Source organism: Cnephaeus nilssonii (assembly GCF_951640355.1).
Source record: "Cnephaeus nilssonii genome assembly, chromosome: 5".
Lineage (NCBI taxonomy): Eukaryota > Metazoa > Chordata > Mammalia > Chiroptera > Vespertilionidae > Cnephaeus > Cnephaeus nilssonii.
Genome location: NC_137076.1, coordinates 37,796,226 through 37,811,483, shown reverse-complemented (window position 1 = coordinate 37,811,483; position 15,258 = coordinate 37,796,226). Strand labels below are relative to the sequence as shown.

Genomic DNA, 15,258 nt, shown 5'->3' with positions numbered 1-15,258 from the left:
CCACCCCAAACAAATATTCCTTCTTTTTGTTGCTATAACCTTATTTGTGTGCATTTAATTCTTCACATTCATAAGCATCTAGAAGACATGGACTGTGTCTAATTTTGGATGGATTTGCAAGGATTCAAAATACTTAGCTATACTACATGCTCTTTCAGGATACTGCTGCCTAAGACTTGGTTGAAGCCATTAGCTTTTGCAATAACATGCCTGCAAGGTCACATTCACCCTTTGATAGTTATCTTGTAGTGTAGAAAAAAATGTAAAAGAATGCTAGATTTTCCTACTCCTGATGGAAAACAATGGGCCAGATCCAGCCCTTTAGTAAATCAAGTTGTATTGGAGCACAGCCCACACCCATTTGTTTACACACTGTCTGTGGCTACTTTCTCAGCAGAGTTGAGTAGTTACAACAGAGATATCTATGGACCACTGAGCCAAAAATGCTTTCTCTCTGGCCCTTTACAACAAAGTTTGCTGATGCTGCCAGAGAAGACCAAGAGACTAGATTGAGTATGTACTAAATCTGTCCCATATATTCATGCCTACATGCAGCATTCGCTAAAACCTTAGAAGTTAGGTCTTTGTCAGTTGTCACAATGTCAACTGATTTTTTTTGTTTATTAGTTACTTTTTCTTAAAGTGCACCATCTGGGGGAAAATACCCAGTTAATTCTGGGTTATGGTAAAAATGGTCCTTTTATAGTTGTAAGATGTGTTTTATTAAAGTTATTGTTTTTCGTGATGGTTTCTGAAATGGGATTTTTTCTTACAAAGATGTGTTTTTATTAAACAAAACTATTGTTTTTCATGATGTATGAAATGGGATTTTTTCCCTGCATATGCTAGTAGTATGGAGATAATTCTGGGAGGAGCACCAGTGTCTAGCCAGCTTCTCATAAACCCCCTCTAGGTAGCAAATTCTTCCTTTAGGAGCAGGACAGAATATATTCTCTTAGAATAGGTATCTCTTGCAGCTAAGAGTCTATGTCCATCACTTTTTAGTTGAACACGCATGATGATTTTATCCTTGGCAGTTGACATATTAGAGTCATTAGCTCAGTTGCATTTTTGTTTAAATATTAGGTCTTATTGAAATAAGTTTGTTATAATTTGGTCCTATTTCAGATGTCTAAGATAAGCTGTTTATGACATTACAAATATTTTTGTTATAATGGTATTAATTTTTTCCTCCACAGAATTATGTTAGAGTTGTTGAGGTCTGGTGGGATGAATATAAAGACTACTTCTATGCCAGTCGTCCTGAATCCAAGGCGTTAGCATATGGGGATATTTCTGAGCTGAAAAAATTTCGAGAAGATCACAACTGCAAAAGTTTCAAATGGTTCATGGAAGAGATCGCTTATGATATCACCTCACACTACCCTTTGCCACCCAAAAATGTTGACTGGGGAGAAGTAAGTATCACTGATATTCAGATATCAAAGTGCATGTGTTTGGAGATGAGTTTGGGAGAATGCAGAGAGAGGTGAAATGTACGAGGGAGAAGAATCTTGAGGGAAAGTTTGGGTAAATCTGTCCGGTACCTCCCCCACTTTCCCAGTTACAACCACCCTGAGCAGCTGACTGTGTGTCCTCTCCTCTCTGCACATATGGCTCCTCTAGTCTGGAACACTGTCCACTCTCTCCTGCCACATCTCTACCCCTCAGTCTGACTCCCTTCCTTGGCTAATTACAACTTATTATTACTGCTTTCAATGTAGGAATTACCACTGTAGGCTTTTTTCAATGAAAAGTCTTTCTTTTTCTTTCCCACTCTATCAAAAGACTCAGTCCTATGGTTTTTTGCATGATTTCTCATAACACTGAAAATTGCCTCTCTCTTAGCCAGTCAGTATTTGTTCGCCATTGTGTCCCAGTGAACTAATGCAGAGACCCCCATGTACTAAGGCCCTCAAAAAGCTTGTCAAGTGAATGAATGAATTAATGGTAACTGGAAATAATTAAAATCAAAGTCATTGATCTGTGTTGTCATTTCTTTGTTTCTTCAAACTTGCCTTTGTAACTGGGTGCATTTCTGATTCACCCACCCATATATATGGGTGCTGCCTCGTCGCTGTATTAAACATGCCACGAACTTTCACATCTATATGTTTTTGCTTGATTATGTGTCCAACAAATATTGGCTGAGCCAGTCACTCTTCTATATAGAAAGAAAACAAGACAAACAAGGTCCTTTTCCACAGGGAACTTACATGCTAGTGGATGAGAGACAACGCCCCCGCCCCCCCCCCCCCCAAAAAAAAAAACACACACACAAAAAAAAACAGGAAAAACAAAGAAGATAATGATAGATGGTGGTAAAGGCTATGAGGGAAATTAGGTGATGTTCAAGAGGACATAAGGATAGGGTAGGGAAGGCTTTTCTGAGGAGGTAACATTAATCTGAGATCTGAAATCAGAGAGCTAGGAAAGTGTTCCAGGTAAAGAAAAGAATGAGTTTGAAGGCTCTGAGCCAGGAAATGCTTTGCATGCTTGAGCAGAAAAGAGCAGGTTTAATAAGGTGAAGTGACAGGCAGGTGAGGAGGGAGGCCTTTTATCGTAAGGGTGGTAGGAAGCCATGCAAGGGTTTTTAAACAGAAAGGTAACGTGATTTGATTTATGCTGTTGTTTTAATCACACTGCTGTGAGAATTTAGAGTAGAAACAATAATGACATTTTAGGAAATCAGTAGGGTACTTCCAGTGAGAAGTGATGGGGGCTTGGACGAGGGTGGTGAGGACAGAGATGGAGAGAAGCATACAAGGTGAAGATCTGGAGGTAGGTCACTGATGGATTTGTATGCGAAGGACATGGGCCAGGATGACATCTAGTTTTGTTTTTTATTTGAGTAGTGGACCAGGTGGCATCTGAGATTAGGAAGTTGGTAGCCAGGATGAGTGAGGGGGTCGGGAATAGCAAGTTCTCTATTGGTGTTCTGGACTTGTGAGAGGCCCAGGTGGAGTTGTCAAGTAGATCTTAAGCCGTGTAATACTGAAACCCAGAACAGAGGCCAAAGGTACATCTAAGGGTGTGTGTTTGGAGCCATCAGCAGGGGGCTGTTTCATGGGCTGGATGAGAAAACAGAGGACAGGGTCCGTTCCTAAGAAATTCCAAGAAGCCAACAAAGGACTCTATGCCACTCTCTCTGCACCTCTTATTTTAGTACCTTTTTTCTTGTACCCTTATTTCACCTCTGTGTGCTATTACAGCAACCAGACCATAGCCCCTGGCAGTTCAGACCCCAGTTTTGGTTATCTTTTAATCTCCTAATTCAGTGGTCGGCAAACTGCGGCTCGCAAGCCACATGCGGCTCAGGAGCCGAGGTTTGCCACTCTGTTGACTAATGAGTTTGCCGACCACTGACCTAGACTCTCGATTCCAATAATTACAGGCTGTTGTTGTTCCTTGTGATTAAGCCCCTATCCCAGTGGTCGGCAAACTCATTAGTCAACAGAGCAGCAAACCGCAGCTCGCAAGCCGCATGTGGCTCGAGAGCCGCAGTTTGCCAACCACTGTCCTAATTAGTATAGTGCCTTCTATGCCGCAAAAGGAAGGCATTCTCTTGGTGATCTTGTCTGTCTCATGGCTTTAAAACCATCTACATGCTGGTGACTCCAGTTTCTATGTTTAACCTAAATCTGTCTCCCAGAGCTCAGACAAGTATATCCAACTGCCTACTGGACCTCTCCATTTGACTAATAGGCATTTCAAACTCAACGCATCCAACAGTGACCTCCCCATCTCCCCTCCCCAGCCTATCTTTGCTGATTGCTCAGGCCAAAGCTTTGGAGTCTTTTTTGAATCCTTTCCTTCTCTCTCACTTACATCTAGTTCGACTCTGATTGATCCTTTCTTACTCTCGTCTAAGCCACATCTCACTGAGACTAGCTTTGCCTTCCTACATCCTATTCTAAACACAGCAGTCAGGGTGGTCTTTCAAAAATGATAGTGTTCCTGTTAGAAACCTGCAGTGACACCTCCTGTCCCTCAAAGGGAAGGCACAGTCCTTTCCAGTGGCCTCTAGGCCTGCATCTCTGGCCCTATTCCTCTCTGGCCTCATCTGCTACTCCTCTCCTCACTCACTCCGGCCCCACTGTCCTCCTTACTTACTGCAGGCAGCCTTTGCTGCCCCCTCTGCCTGGACCGCCTTCCCTCTGCGTGCGTAGCTCTACACCTCAAGTCTGCTCCCATGGCACCTTCTCAGTGAGAGCCACCTGCTATCCCCCAAACACCTAGCCACACAGGCCCTCATTAACTTGCTCTTTTTCTTTTGTTTCACGGCGCCTATCACTCTATTGTGGCTTGGGCTTAAATTCTGTTTCCTTCCCTAGAATATAAGCTCACTGGGGCAAGGGTCTTTATCTGTTTCATTCATGGGTGTATCAGAGCCTCCAACATACCTTACACAGTACTCACTTCATATTGGATGAATAAATAAATGCCTAAGTGAGTAAATAGATGGGATTTTCTGTCCTCCCTTTACAATCTCAATCTGAATTTAACCGCTTCCTGTTCTGGCACCTTACGTTTCACTTTTCAGCCTTCCCTGCACATTCAGGGTAACACCCACCAGCTGCTTCAGAATTCCTCCAGGCGGCTATGGGAGAGGGCTCTTCCTCCTCACGTCCATCCCTCCATCCTGACTGACTTGACCCCTCAGCCTCCCTGCAGACGTGAGGGTCCTGAGGACCAGGACTTGCTTTTGCTTCTCTTTGTATCTTCTCAAGCTCTTACATTGTCACGAGTATATACTGACTAAATGAATAAAACATATAGTAATCTATAATTGAGATATATAATATTTCTAAAAAGGGAAAAGGTTATTTTTATAAGAAATATGCATTTCCAAGATGGAAACTGTGTTGGCTTTTCACCTCCCTTATCCTTAGAGAAAAGTCTCACTGCCTGGTCCGGCTGCCATAACGTTCGCCCCTTAGGTCCCTGCAGACAGCTACCAAAGTGCCTCTCAGCCATTTGGGAGTTACCTTACAAATCCAGTTCTGGTCTGGACATCAGGGCCAGTGTCTGTGACCACTGTGGTCAGGTAACTCTAGTTGCTTCTTATTCACGTGAATTATCTGAGTCTGAGATTGTACTTAATAGTTACTGTCTTTTCTTTTTTTTTCTTCTGTGGTATTTTATCAAAATCTATAGGCCAGTGCCCTTCCTGAGAATGAGCCTATTCTAATATTGAGTTAAAGACCCTCAATTATTTCAAAGATGACTACTATGTTCTAAGCTATTCCAAGACTAACAATAAATACAGTAATAACCTGGCATTACACATACCCATATGTCCACTATGAACTGCAATATTTAACATGAAACTCTTTTACTCTGATGTTAGGGCATAATAAAAACTAAACGGTTGCCTGCTATTGGTTCTTTGTTCCTTGTTTTTAGATCAGAGGCTTTGAATCTGCTTACTGCATTGATAGCATGGGAAGGACGAATGGAGGCTTCGTTGAACTAGGACCCTGCCACAGGATGGGAGGGAACCAGGTAAATTACCTCCTTTCATATTTAAGTTGGTTCTGCAGTGAGGGCTGCCAGGCTTGTTGATCTTGGGAATTCCTTTGGTTTTTAATTTGGTAATTTTCTTTGTTTGGTAAAGTAAACCTTTCTGTAAAAAAAGAAAAGGAAAAGAAAAAACTGAGCTAAAACTTTTAGTTAAATGAGGGTATAATAGCAGCACTGCTTTTCACATAAGCAGTCACAATCTAGAATTTAATATAAGACATTCTATCCTATATAATAAAAGGCTAATATGCAAATCAACCAAACAGCGGGACGACCGGTAGCTATGACTCACACTGACCACCAGGGGGCAGACGCTCAATGCAGGGGCTGCCCCCTGGTGGTCAGTGTGCTCCCACAGGGGGAGCGCCACTCAGCCAGGAGCAGGGCTCACGCTGGCGAGTGCAGTGGCAATAGCGGGAGCCTCTCCCCGCTCTGCGGCAGCGCTAAGGATGTCTGACTGACAGAGAGGCACCAGCCTCTAGTTAGAATGTATTCTTGTGTGAGTCTATAACTATGCATGCCTAGCTCCCTAACAATTGTATTTGTAAATATTATCCAGAATTCCACATTTCCTCCCAATAAGCTGGAATGTTACTGCCAGTAATGTATATTCCCCTAATATATTTTCCTACTTTCTTATGTATTTTTCTTGCCTCCAATTTAGATTGTAAGACATCAGATCTGTTTTCACTTGTATTTGCTCACATTGTTGGTACATGATAAATATGTGTTAATGACCCCTTCTGTATCTAAGAGGGTAAAGAACATAATCCTTCCAGTGTTAGTTCGTTAACATCAAAATGAATACAATTCCGGTCTTTGGATTTGTAGTTCTGAACGTACAAAAATATTATAAAAAAATAAGATAGCCATTGAGTTAGCTTTTGTGTATCAGCAGAGAAGGTGCCTCTGTTATTTTTTTATTTCTTTTTTTTTAATAGCTTTTCCGAATCAACGAAGCAAATCAACTCATGCAATATGACCAGTGTTTGACAAAGGGGCCTGATGGATCAAAAATCATGATTACACACTGTAACCTAAATGAATATAAGGAATGGCAGTACTTCAAGGTATTCTGCATTTCAACTTCCAAAATAATAATTATATGCTATTTCACTTTAATAACACCTACCTTGTGGAATTTAGATGTATAAATCTTAAAACCTGCATTCAAATTGACTTGCATTGCCCTCTCATTTAGTCATTTGTTTTCCTGAGCACTAATGACTCCGTTGTTCCATAATGAAGCATCATTTTTATTCTCTGGTGCAATATTGTCATGTAATGAGGTCATGAGATATCCGCAAAGACCCACTAATGTCAGTAACCCGGGAAATCAGTGTTCTGTGAGGGCAAATATATGTAACAAAAAATACTGTGTTTATATTTCATGTTGTCCAGCAGGTGGCGTTGGAGACAGACAAATAACACTTGGAAATCTAGGCCTTCGTTACTTATCATTGTTTTATAGATACAATAGTTAGATAAATGTTGCCTGTTTCTTGCTTTAAAAGTCATATTTAGTTGACACTGTGGGGAGGAACAGTTTTTCTATTTTAGCTGTGAATATTCAAGAGTTCTGTGCCAAGTTGAGGATTCCATCATATTGATGGATTTATGTATAATTTTCAAAGTATGCACTTGGCTAAAATAAATATATTGCAAAACATAAAGTTCGGAAAGCTGCCCCAATCTGAAATAACCTGGCAACCTCAACTTTATTTACTCATTTAATATATGTTATCATACCCTGACTGTCGTGCAAGCACTTGTTTGCTCTGTTGGTATGTATTATGACCTAGCTTAATATTCCCAGTCATCAACATTCATAGATAATTACTATAAAGTGGTGAGTGTGTCAATTGCTGATTTTTTTATAACAAGTTAGGAAGGAGAAGATCAGCATAAATCTTGAAGAACAGAGCATTTATTTCCACAAAGAAATGAATAATAGCAATAAGTGATAGGGGTCAGTGAGAACAATATTAGTAAAGTAGTAAAAGAAGGCTGAAAGACCAGAAATTACCATTGAGAAGTAATAGATAAAAAAAATGGAATGTGCATATTTTAGATATTTTAAAGGGCACAGCACTAAATATACATTTGTGCATCAGATGTTACTAAACATACAGGGGTGGGCAAAAGTAGGCTTATAGTTGTGAGTACATGAAAGTTTATTCTTGTATTATTTATTATTATTTCTATTATTATTGTTGGTTTTATTATTTCATATCCTTACTTATAATTTATCTTTTAGGTAATGATGGCTGATAATTTAACTAATGACCAATGAAAGTGGATAGTGAAATCTACTTTTGCCCACCCCTGAATACTGGGGCCCGATGATGTAGTGACTTCAAAAAATAAGCACATCATACTACAATAGCAGAGAAGGGGGGAAAAGGTAGAAATTAAAATAAACACAATGCCATAAGACAGCAGAAGAGAGATTAATAGGCATTATTTCTGATGAGTTTCATAGAAGAAGTATCATTGTACCAGTATCACTGAAGTATAAAGAGACTTCTCCTGGAGAGTAAGTAAGACAAATGGGTGAGCAAAGGCATGGCATGAAAGTGTGTAGAGAAAAATTCTAGGAATCATGTTTAGAATTGCCCTCCATATGACAGAACATTGAACTTCACTTTGTAAGTTTAGGAGAGCAGTTGGCATTATTTGAGGAATGCAGTGATAGGAAACAATGGATATTTTTAGGAAAATAATTCTGGAAACATTGTGAAATATGAACTGAAACGCTTCATCACAAGTTCTCAAATGCATCGGTCTCTGGATTCCGTTTACACTCTTAAAAATTATTGAGACTCTTCTCACACAGATTATGTTTATGTAGATTATAGCTAACAAAATACCCAAAATTAGAAATTAATCCAATAAATTTTACAGGTATTTATGTATTAATTTATAATTTATATAAAACTAATATTAGCCCTATTGCATATTAATATAAATAATACTTTTAATGAATAATAACTTTTTCAAAAAAGTGAGAAAGGCATTGTTTTATAGTTTTACAAATCCCTTATCTGGTTTAGTAGAAGGCAGCTGAATTCTCATACCACTTCTACATTCCATTTGAAATTATATCTTGTTTTAGTTGAAGTAGATGAGGAAAATCTAGCCTCACATAAACATGCAGTTGGAAAAGAGGAATAATTTAATAGCATTTTCAGATAATTTGGCTATTCTTTGATGCTACTACACAAGTCTATAAGTGATAGTTTCTTAAGTTATTTGTCATTTAAAATCTGAAACCATGTAAGTGAACACTGTTCTGTTAAAATCCATTGGTCTTTGAGTGGATTTTTTACCCATGTCAGCTTTTGTAACATCATGCATTGCTCATTTAGAAAATCATGGTTCACTAAGTCATGATCTTGCAAATGGTGACACATTTCATTGTGCAATGTCAAAAATATACATATTAGGAAGCTATCATATTCACGGTGGTGGTCGCCAGTTTTCAAAAATTCTTAATTTTTGCTTGAAAACTCAACTTGTAGCAATGGCAACAAATACTGTCAGATTTGTGGATTTATTTTTTGTGATTGTTGTTTTTCTTCTTGAAGGGAGAGGCTCACTTCCTTTTCATGAAAATGTCTACAAAGTTTGAATAATTGTAGTTTGTCTGTGAGTTGACCTTTCTAGTCAAAATGACAAATCATGGCCCTAACCAGTTTGGCTCAGTGGATAGAGCGGCCTGCGGACTGAAAGGTCCCAGGTTCGGTTCCGGTCAACAGCATGTACCTTGGTTGCGGGCACATCCCCAGTAGGGGGTTTACAGGAGGCAGCTCATCAATGTTTCTCTCTCATCGATGTTTCTAACTATCCCTCTCCCTTCCTCTCTGTAAAAAATCAATAAAATATATTTTAGAAATAAAAAATGACAAATCATGCAAAAAGCAGCTAGTTGAACTCTCAAGTCAAACAGTTGCATGTGTACTTTCCCTCAAGATAACCGTGGAAATCACTATACAGAAGTGTCTTATGCATATTTCCCATTTCATCTTATAGACTATTTTTAAAAGTATACTCAAGGGTCAAGATTTAGTAAAACTAGTAAGTTTTACTGCTTCATCAAGGACATTCTTAAGTGAAACTGGCATTTCCTTTTTTAACTGTTAGAATGTGACTATTAGCAGTTTTGTGACACTGCTTAATTTATGCTGAGGCACCAGTACTTTTACCCACCATTGCTTTTGCACCATCAGATAAATGTCAATATGAGGAAAACGGCAAGTGGGGTCTTGGTATTATTACGAAAATAGTTTTGACCTTACAGATACAATCTTAGATAGTCTGAGGACCACCCTGTAAGAAGCCTTGGACTATGTGAAGAAACCTACAACCGATGATGAGGGCTAAACTAAGGCATTGCAATGGGGATGGGAAAGGGTATATACCAGTGATACTGCAAATATCACACCTTGTCACTGCTCAACAGGAAGGGAGGGAGAGAAAGAGGAAGTGAGGAAGGGAAGGAAGGTAAAACATGAATGTCTCTATCATGAGGACTGGAAAGCTGATATTGTCATTAGTCAGAATAGGAATTAGAAAAATAGATTTGGAGGGGAAGATAATGAGTTTAGGTTTGTATGCACTGAACTTGCGGTACCAGCAGTACATTATAACTTATAAGTCTTTATATAAACAATAAAAGCACTTAGAAGACTGACGATCAAGAAAAGTTCGAAGTCTGATGTCTGGTTGGTTGGTTGAAGCCTCCATCTTGCTTGAATTATCTTTTTTTTTTTTCCAAAAAAAAATTTTTCAAGTACAGTTGACATTCAATATTATATTAGTTTCAGGTGTATAGTATAATGGTTAATCCCCCCAATAAGTCTAGTACCCAGCTGACACCATACATAGTTATTACAGTATTATATTCCCTATGCTGCACTTTATATCCCTGTGACTATTTTGTAATGGAACAGAATAGAGAGCCCAGAAATATATCTATGCCTACTTGGTTAATTAATCTATGACAGAGGAGACAAAAATATACAATGGGGTAAAGACAGTCTCTTCAATAAACGGTGATGGGAAAACTGCACAGGTACATGCAAAAAAAATAAAACTAGATCACTCTCTTACACCATATATAAGAATAAGCTCAAAGTAGATTAAAAACTTAAAATGTAAGACCCATAAAACTCCTAGAAGAAAGCATAGGCACTAAACTCTGACATGCTCTTCTTAATGTTTTTTTGGATATGTCTCCTCCGGCAAGGGAAACAAAAGAAAAAATAAACAAATGGGACTACATCAAACTAAAAGGTTTTTGCATAACAAAGGAAACCATCAACAAAACGTCAAGACGGCCTACTGATTTGAATTAACTTCCTATGAAAGCCAAATAAGGACTTCTTCTAATGTCAGTAACATCAAAAAAGTACAAATTTAAAACTTTTTTTCTGTGTTTTCCAGAACCTGCACAGGTTTACTCACATTCCTTCTGGAAAGTGCTTAGACCGCTCGGATGTCCTCCATCAAGTGTTTCTCTCCAATTGTGACTCCAGTAAAATGACTCAGAAGTGGGAAATGAATAACATCCATAGTGTTTAGAAAGAATAAAAGAAACCAATAACCTACCTACTGACACATAAATTTTCACAGGACTGAAAACCGCCTGAAACCTGCTGCAACTATTATTAACTCTGTACAGCTCCAAACCCAGCACCTCCTGATAGGTTTGAAGGACATTGATAAACTGTGACTTTACAATAACATTGTCATCTGCAGTTACTGTTTACAAAACTGCTTTTACCTTAAACTTTATAGATGTTTACATCTTTTTGTTTTGTTTTGTTTTAAGATGATGTCGGTAATTTGTGCATTTGTATCTGTTCAGAACAGAGCTAAAAGCATCTTTGTCTTCTTTGGGATTACACTCAGGGGTCTGACAGGCAGTTTGATTTTTTTTTTTTTTAACACACTTGAAAAAGGTTGGAGTAACCAGACTTTCATATATAACTTGGTGATTATCAACCTGTTGTGTCTTTATTTAATTTTACATCTTTTTGAAGCACTGCCACAGGTTATTAGCCAAGGTGGCCTTCCTTCACAGTCATGCTGCTTTTTTGAAAGGTGAATTTCAACACATTTAGTGCCTCTTTCATTTTCTCAGTATATATTTCAAGAGCTTTCAATGAAATGTATAGGATGGTAATGATGGAATGGTCACCAGTAAATACTTTTACTACACAGAAATGAATTTATGTGCTACCATTTGCTCTGAGATCGAATGTTGTATGGCTTGAAAAAAATAACAACAAGAAATCCCAAAGAATTCCCATAGGAATTGAAGATTGTATGGCATTAAGTTCCTTACTTGCTGGCATTCCCACTGCCCTCTGTTAATACCAACTCCTAAGAGAGCAGAAGGGTCTGCCAACTAGAGAAAAATTGACCATTGACCTCTGGAATTTACTTTCCCCCAATACCTGTCATTTAGAAAACTATAATTCTCAGTTTCAAATCTTAAAATGGGGGGGAGGGGAGGTAACAAAAACAACAAAACACTGCTATAAACAAACATCAAAGGTTCATTCTGAAGTAAGAATTTTCGAACCCTTGTTAAATTAAGCCTTACAAAGCTCCTGTGTATTATAACCTAAGCTGTGCAACCTTTCAAGCCAAGAGTGAATGGATGTTTTATTTATATCTTCATCCAAATGAAATTCCCTGCACATTTTTAAAAAATTTAAAAAGGCTATTTAAAAATATAGTTCATTAACAAATATGAACTCCTTTCTGTTAGATTAAGTGTTAGTTCCCTAATCTTTATTTTTTTTTATTTCTCCCCCCCTAATCTTTATTAATTTTTTTAGGAAGTATATTTCTATTAGTATTTTTCCAGTAAAAAGAAGACTTGTTTGGATTTAAACATTTACTAAGACAGTATAGGAAAACCAAATACTGGAGATGATTGGTTAGGTTTTTATTTCTAACGAAATACTCTTTTCTTACTCAAAATATTAAAATGCTATATTAATAAGCCTGACCAGCGTGACTCAGTGGTTGAGCATCGACCTCTGAACCAGGAGGTCACAGTTCGATTCCTGGTCAGGGCACAAGGTTGCAGGCTCGATCCCCAGTAGGGGGCGGGCAGGAAGCAGCCAATCAATGATTCTCATCATTGATGTTTCTTTCTCTCTGAAATCAATAAAAATATTTTTTTAATAATAAAATGCTATGTTAAGTGGGGGGCAAATAACATGAGTTGGGAAATGGCAAGTAAATTAAGCATTTTTGATCCTGTAATCATGATATCATTACAATGAGAGGAATTCACAAACTACTGCCAGAGGGAAATATTTTTAATTAAAGCTCAAAAAAGAAAAGAAAAAAACCACCTACATTTGTTTAAAAGTCTACAAATCTGTTTCTTCCAAGGCTAGTCCTTAAATTTGGGGAGTGAGTTAAATATCCTAAACAGAATTTTATTTATAATTTTGAACTATTTGTATTTTGCTACTGATCTATAATCAACCATTTTAACTTTCATTCATCTCTAGAGATGTTTAAAAAGGAGTACATTTATATGCTTAAATAATTGCAAAATAAATCAACTATAAGAAAGAAAGAGAATTGGTACTTATAATTACTTGTGTGTTTGCAAATAGGCTCCATTTTTCTTGTTGAATAAATTATAACCTTGTTAACTATGCATAGGCCTAAGAAAGGTGGCACATAAACTGTGCATGTAAATTTTAAATAGATATTTTGTGCAATTCGTTAAGATAATCTATGAAAATGATTCTCTATATTGAAATCAGAAACCTTACCAAACACAAAAGAAAAAAAAACATCAGAAGCTGCTGCCATAATGACTATTTTCTACTGTAGGCTGCTTTGGAAATAATTCCCATATCCTTGCTTTGTAAGTTGATAATATCACTATGCATTTCTACACATTTTATAAATTTGATTTGTGCAGATTTTGATACACTGTATGTTTCTGTAGAAATTGTATAAATATTCAGAATTTTATTAGGGATAAATTTGAGAAGTTTATGTATATCTTAATTCTGGGTTGCTTGTTTTTTTAGATGAGAAAAAATAAAATACTGTATTTTAATTCATGGGTTTTTTTTTCAATACTTGTAATCGTTTCTAAATCTAATCACTGCACATTTAAAGTAATAACTGTATTGTTCATAAGATAAACAAGTAGAATGGCTAAAATATCATAAGCCATAGTTATATATTGAGTTTGTGCTTGAGTTTGGGGTTGAGTTCTTAGAGTGTGCTTAGAATACTCAGACCTTACCTATCAGTATGTGTAGGAAGGAAACAGGTTTATTTTTGCCTCTGGTTACCTATGTGTAGCAATTTTTTTTTTAAAGTCCCATATCCAATTATAAAAAACAACAACCAGCAACATACATCTTTTTTGACAGTATATTCTACAATATAATTGCCTATTGAAAGCAAAAATGTCTTTTAAGTCAAAATTCTTTACAACTGACTGAGTAGAAAGAAGGGAAGCCTACGAAAATGAAGTTAGAAATAGGCCATAGGACCTTGTGGCACAACACATGGCATCTCAAGAAGATTGGCTACTAACATCCAAGTAAGTGACCCTGTTGATTTGGGAAACTTGCTCTAAACTGACTTGGCTATTGTGTCTTCCAATTCTCAGCTCCTATGCCTAAAAAATATGAAAAACTGGCAGCTCCAGACTGGAGTAAATGTGGGCTCACATATTTCTTAAGATAGTCTCTCATGGGGATCTTGAAATAAATTTCATTTCTGGATAGAATGTAATTGGGGAAAAAATCCACTTATAATTCAGTAGAAAATATGACAAGTACCTGACCTGAGCCAGATACTCAGTAGGCCAACAGTTTGTGCGTGTGACACTTAATCCATTTAAAAACACTTTTAGAAAGTATTGAGCATTATGAAAATGCATGTTATTCATGAGAATCAATCTGTTGCAAGAAAATGGACAAAAGTCAGAATGATTTGAGGGGAATGCTATCCCTAGAGATTAAAGGAGGGACTATTTCTAAATTCAATAATTGCTTTGCAGTTTTCATTTTTAAAATTTTGAAATGCCCATAATTAAGGTTGTTGGATGTCTGTTTTCTAAGTGAATCAGGCCTGGTAACCGCATCTGAGCAGAGGTGGGATAAAGGGTTCTGCAATTTTCATAACAGAATGATGTTTCAATCTGGTCATCTGAATAGTAGTATAGTATATGGACTTTGTATTGGAATCCCTACTCCACTACAAATTACTTGTGTGACCTTGGATAAGTTATTTAACCTCTATGCCTCAGTTTTCCCTTTTGTAAATGCTTATTTCATAGGATTGTTACTAGGATTGAATAAGTTAACATACATAAAGTACTTAGAATAGTTCTTGCATATATTCAGGGTAATATAAATGTTAGCTATTATTACCTCATTTCAAAGTTTTAAAATCTGTCAATATCAGATTTAAGACAGCTACACTGCAGACTTTCTATAAGGCTGTGTGTGTGTGTGTGTATACCTGTGCTTCATATATGAGATATTATTCCTACTTTACAAGTGAAGAAATGAAGTTCAAAGTTAAGCTTCCTCTTAAACTGGGGGTGACCTAGTGTTCAATAAGGGAATAAACTGTTTATCACACAATTCATATAGCATGTGTAGGATGTAATCTTCAGTGCTACAATTTAACCCTTGGATAAAATTACTAATAAGTGCATCTTGGAGAATGTATTCT

The 15,258-nt window shown here is 37.3% G+C and overlaps 1 protein-coding gene across 3 annotated transcripts in view; it reads left to right on the top strand.

Annotated features, from left to right (window-relative positions):
* The window catches only part of GALNT7 (polypeptide N-acetylgalactosaminyltransferase 7), a 135,127-nt gene extending 121,506 nt beyond the window's left edge, over nt 1-13,621 (top strand). For all 3 annotated transcript variants that reach the window (XM_079771735.1, XM_079771734.1, XM_079771733.1), the window contains 4 exons: nt 1,200-1,418; nt 5,407-5,505; nt 6,465-6,593; nt 10,969-13,621. In XM_079771735.1, coding sequence (XP_079627861.1) covers nt 1,200-1,418; nt 5,407-5,505; nt 6,465-6,593; nt 10,969-11,106 — 585 coding nt within the window. In that variant the 3' untranslated portion in view covers nt 11,107-13,621. The remainder of the gene's footprint in view (nt 1-1,199; nt 1,419-5,406; nt 5,506-6,464; nt 6,594-10,968) is intronic.
* The last annotated feature ends 1,637 nt before the right edge of the window (nt 13,622-15,258 follow it).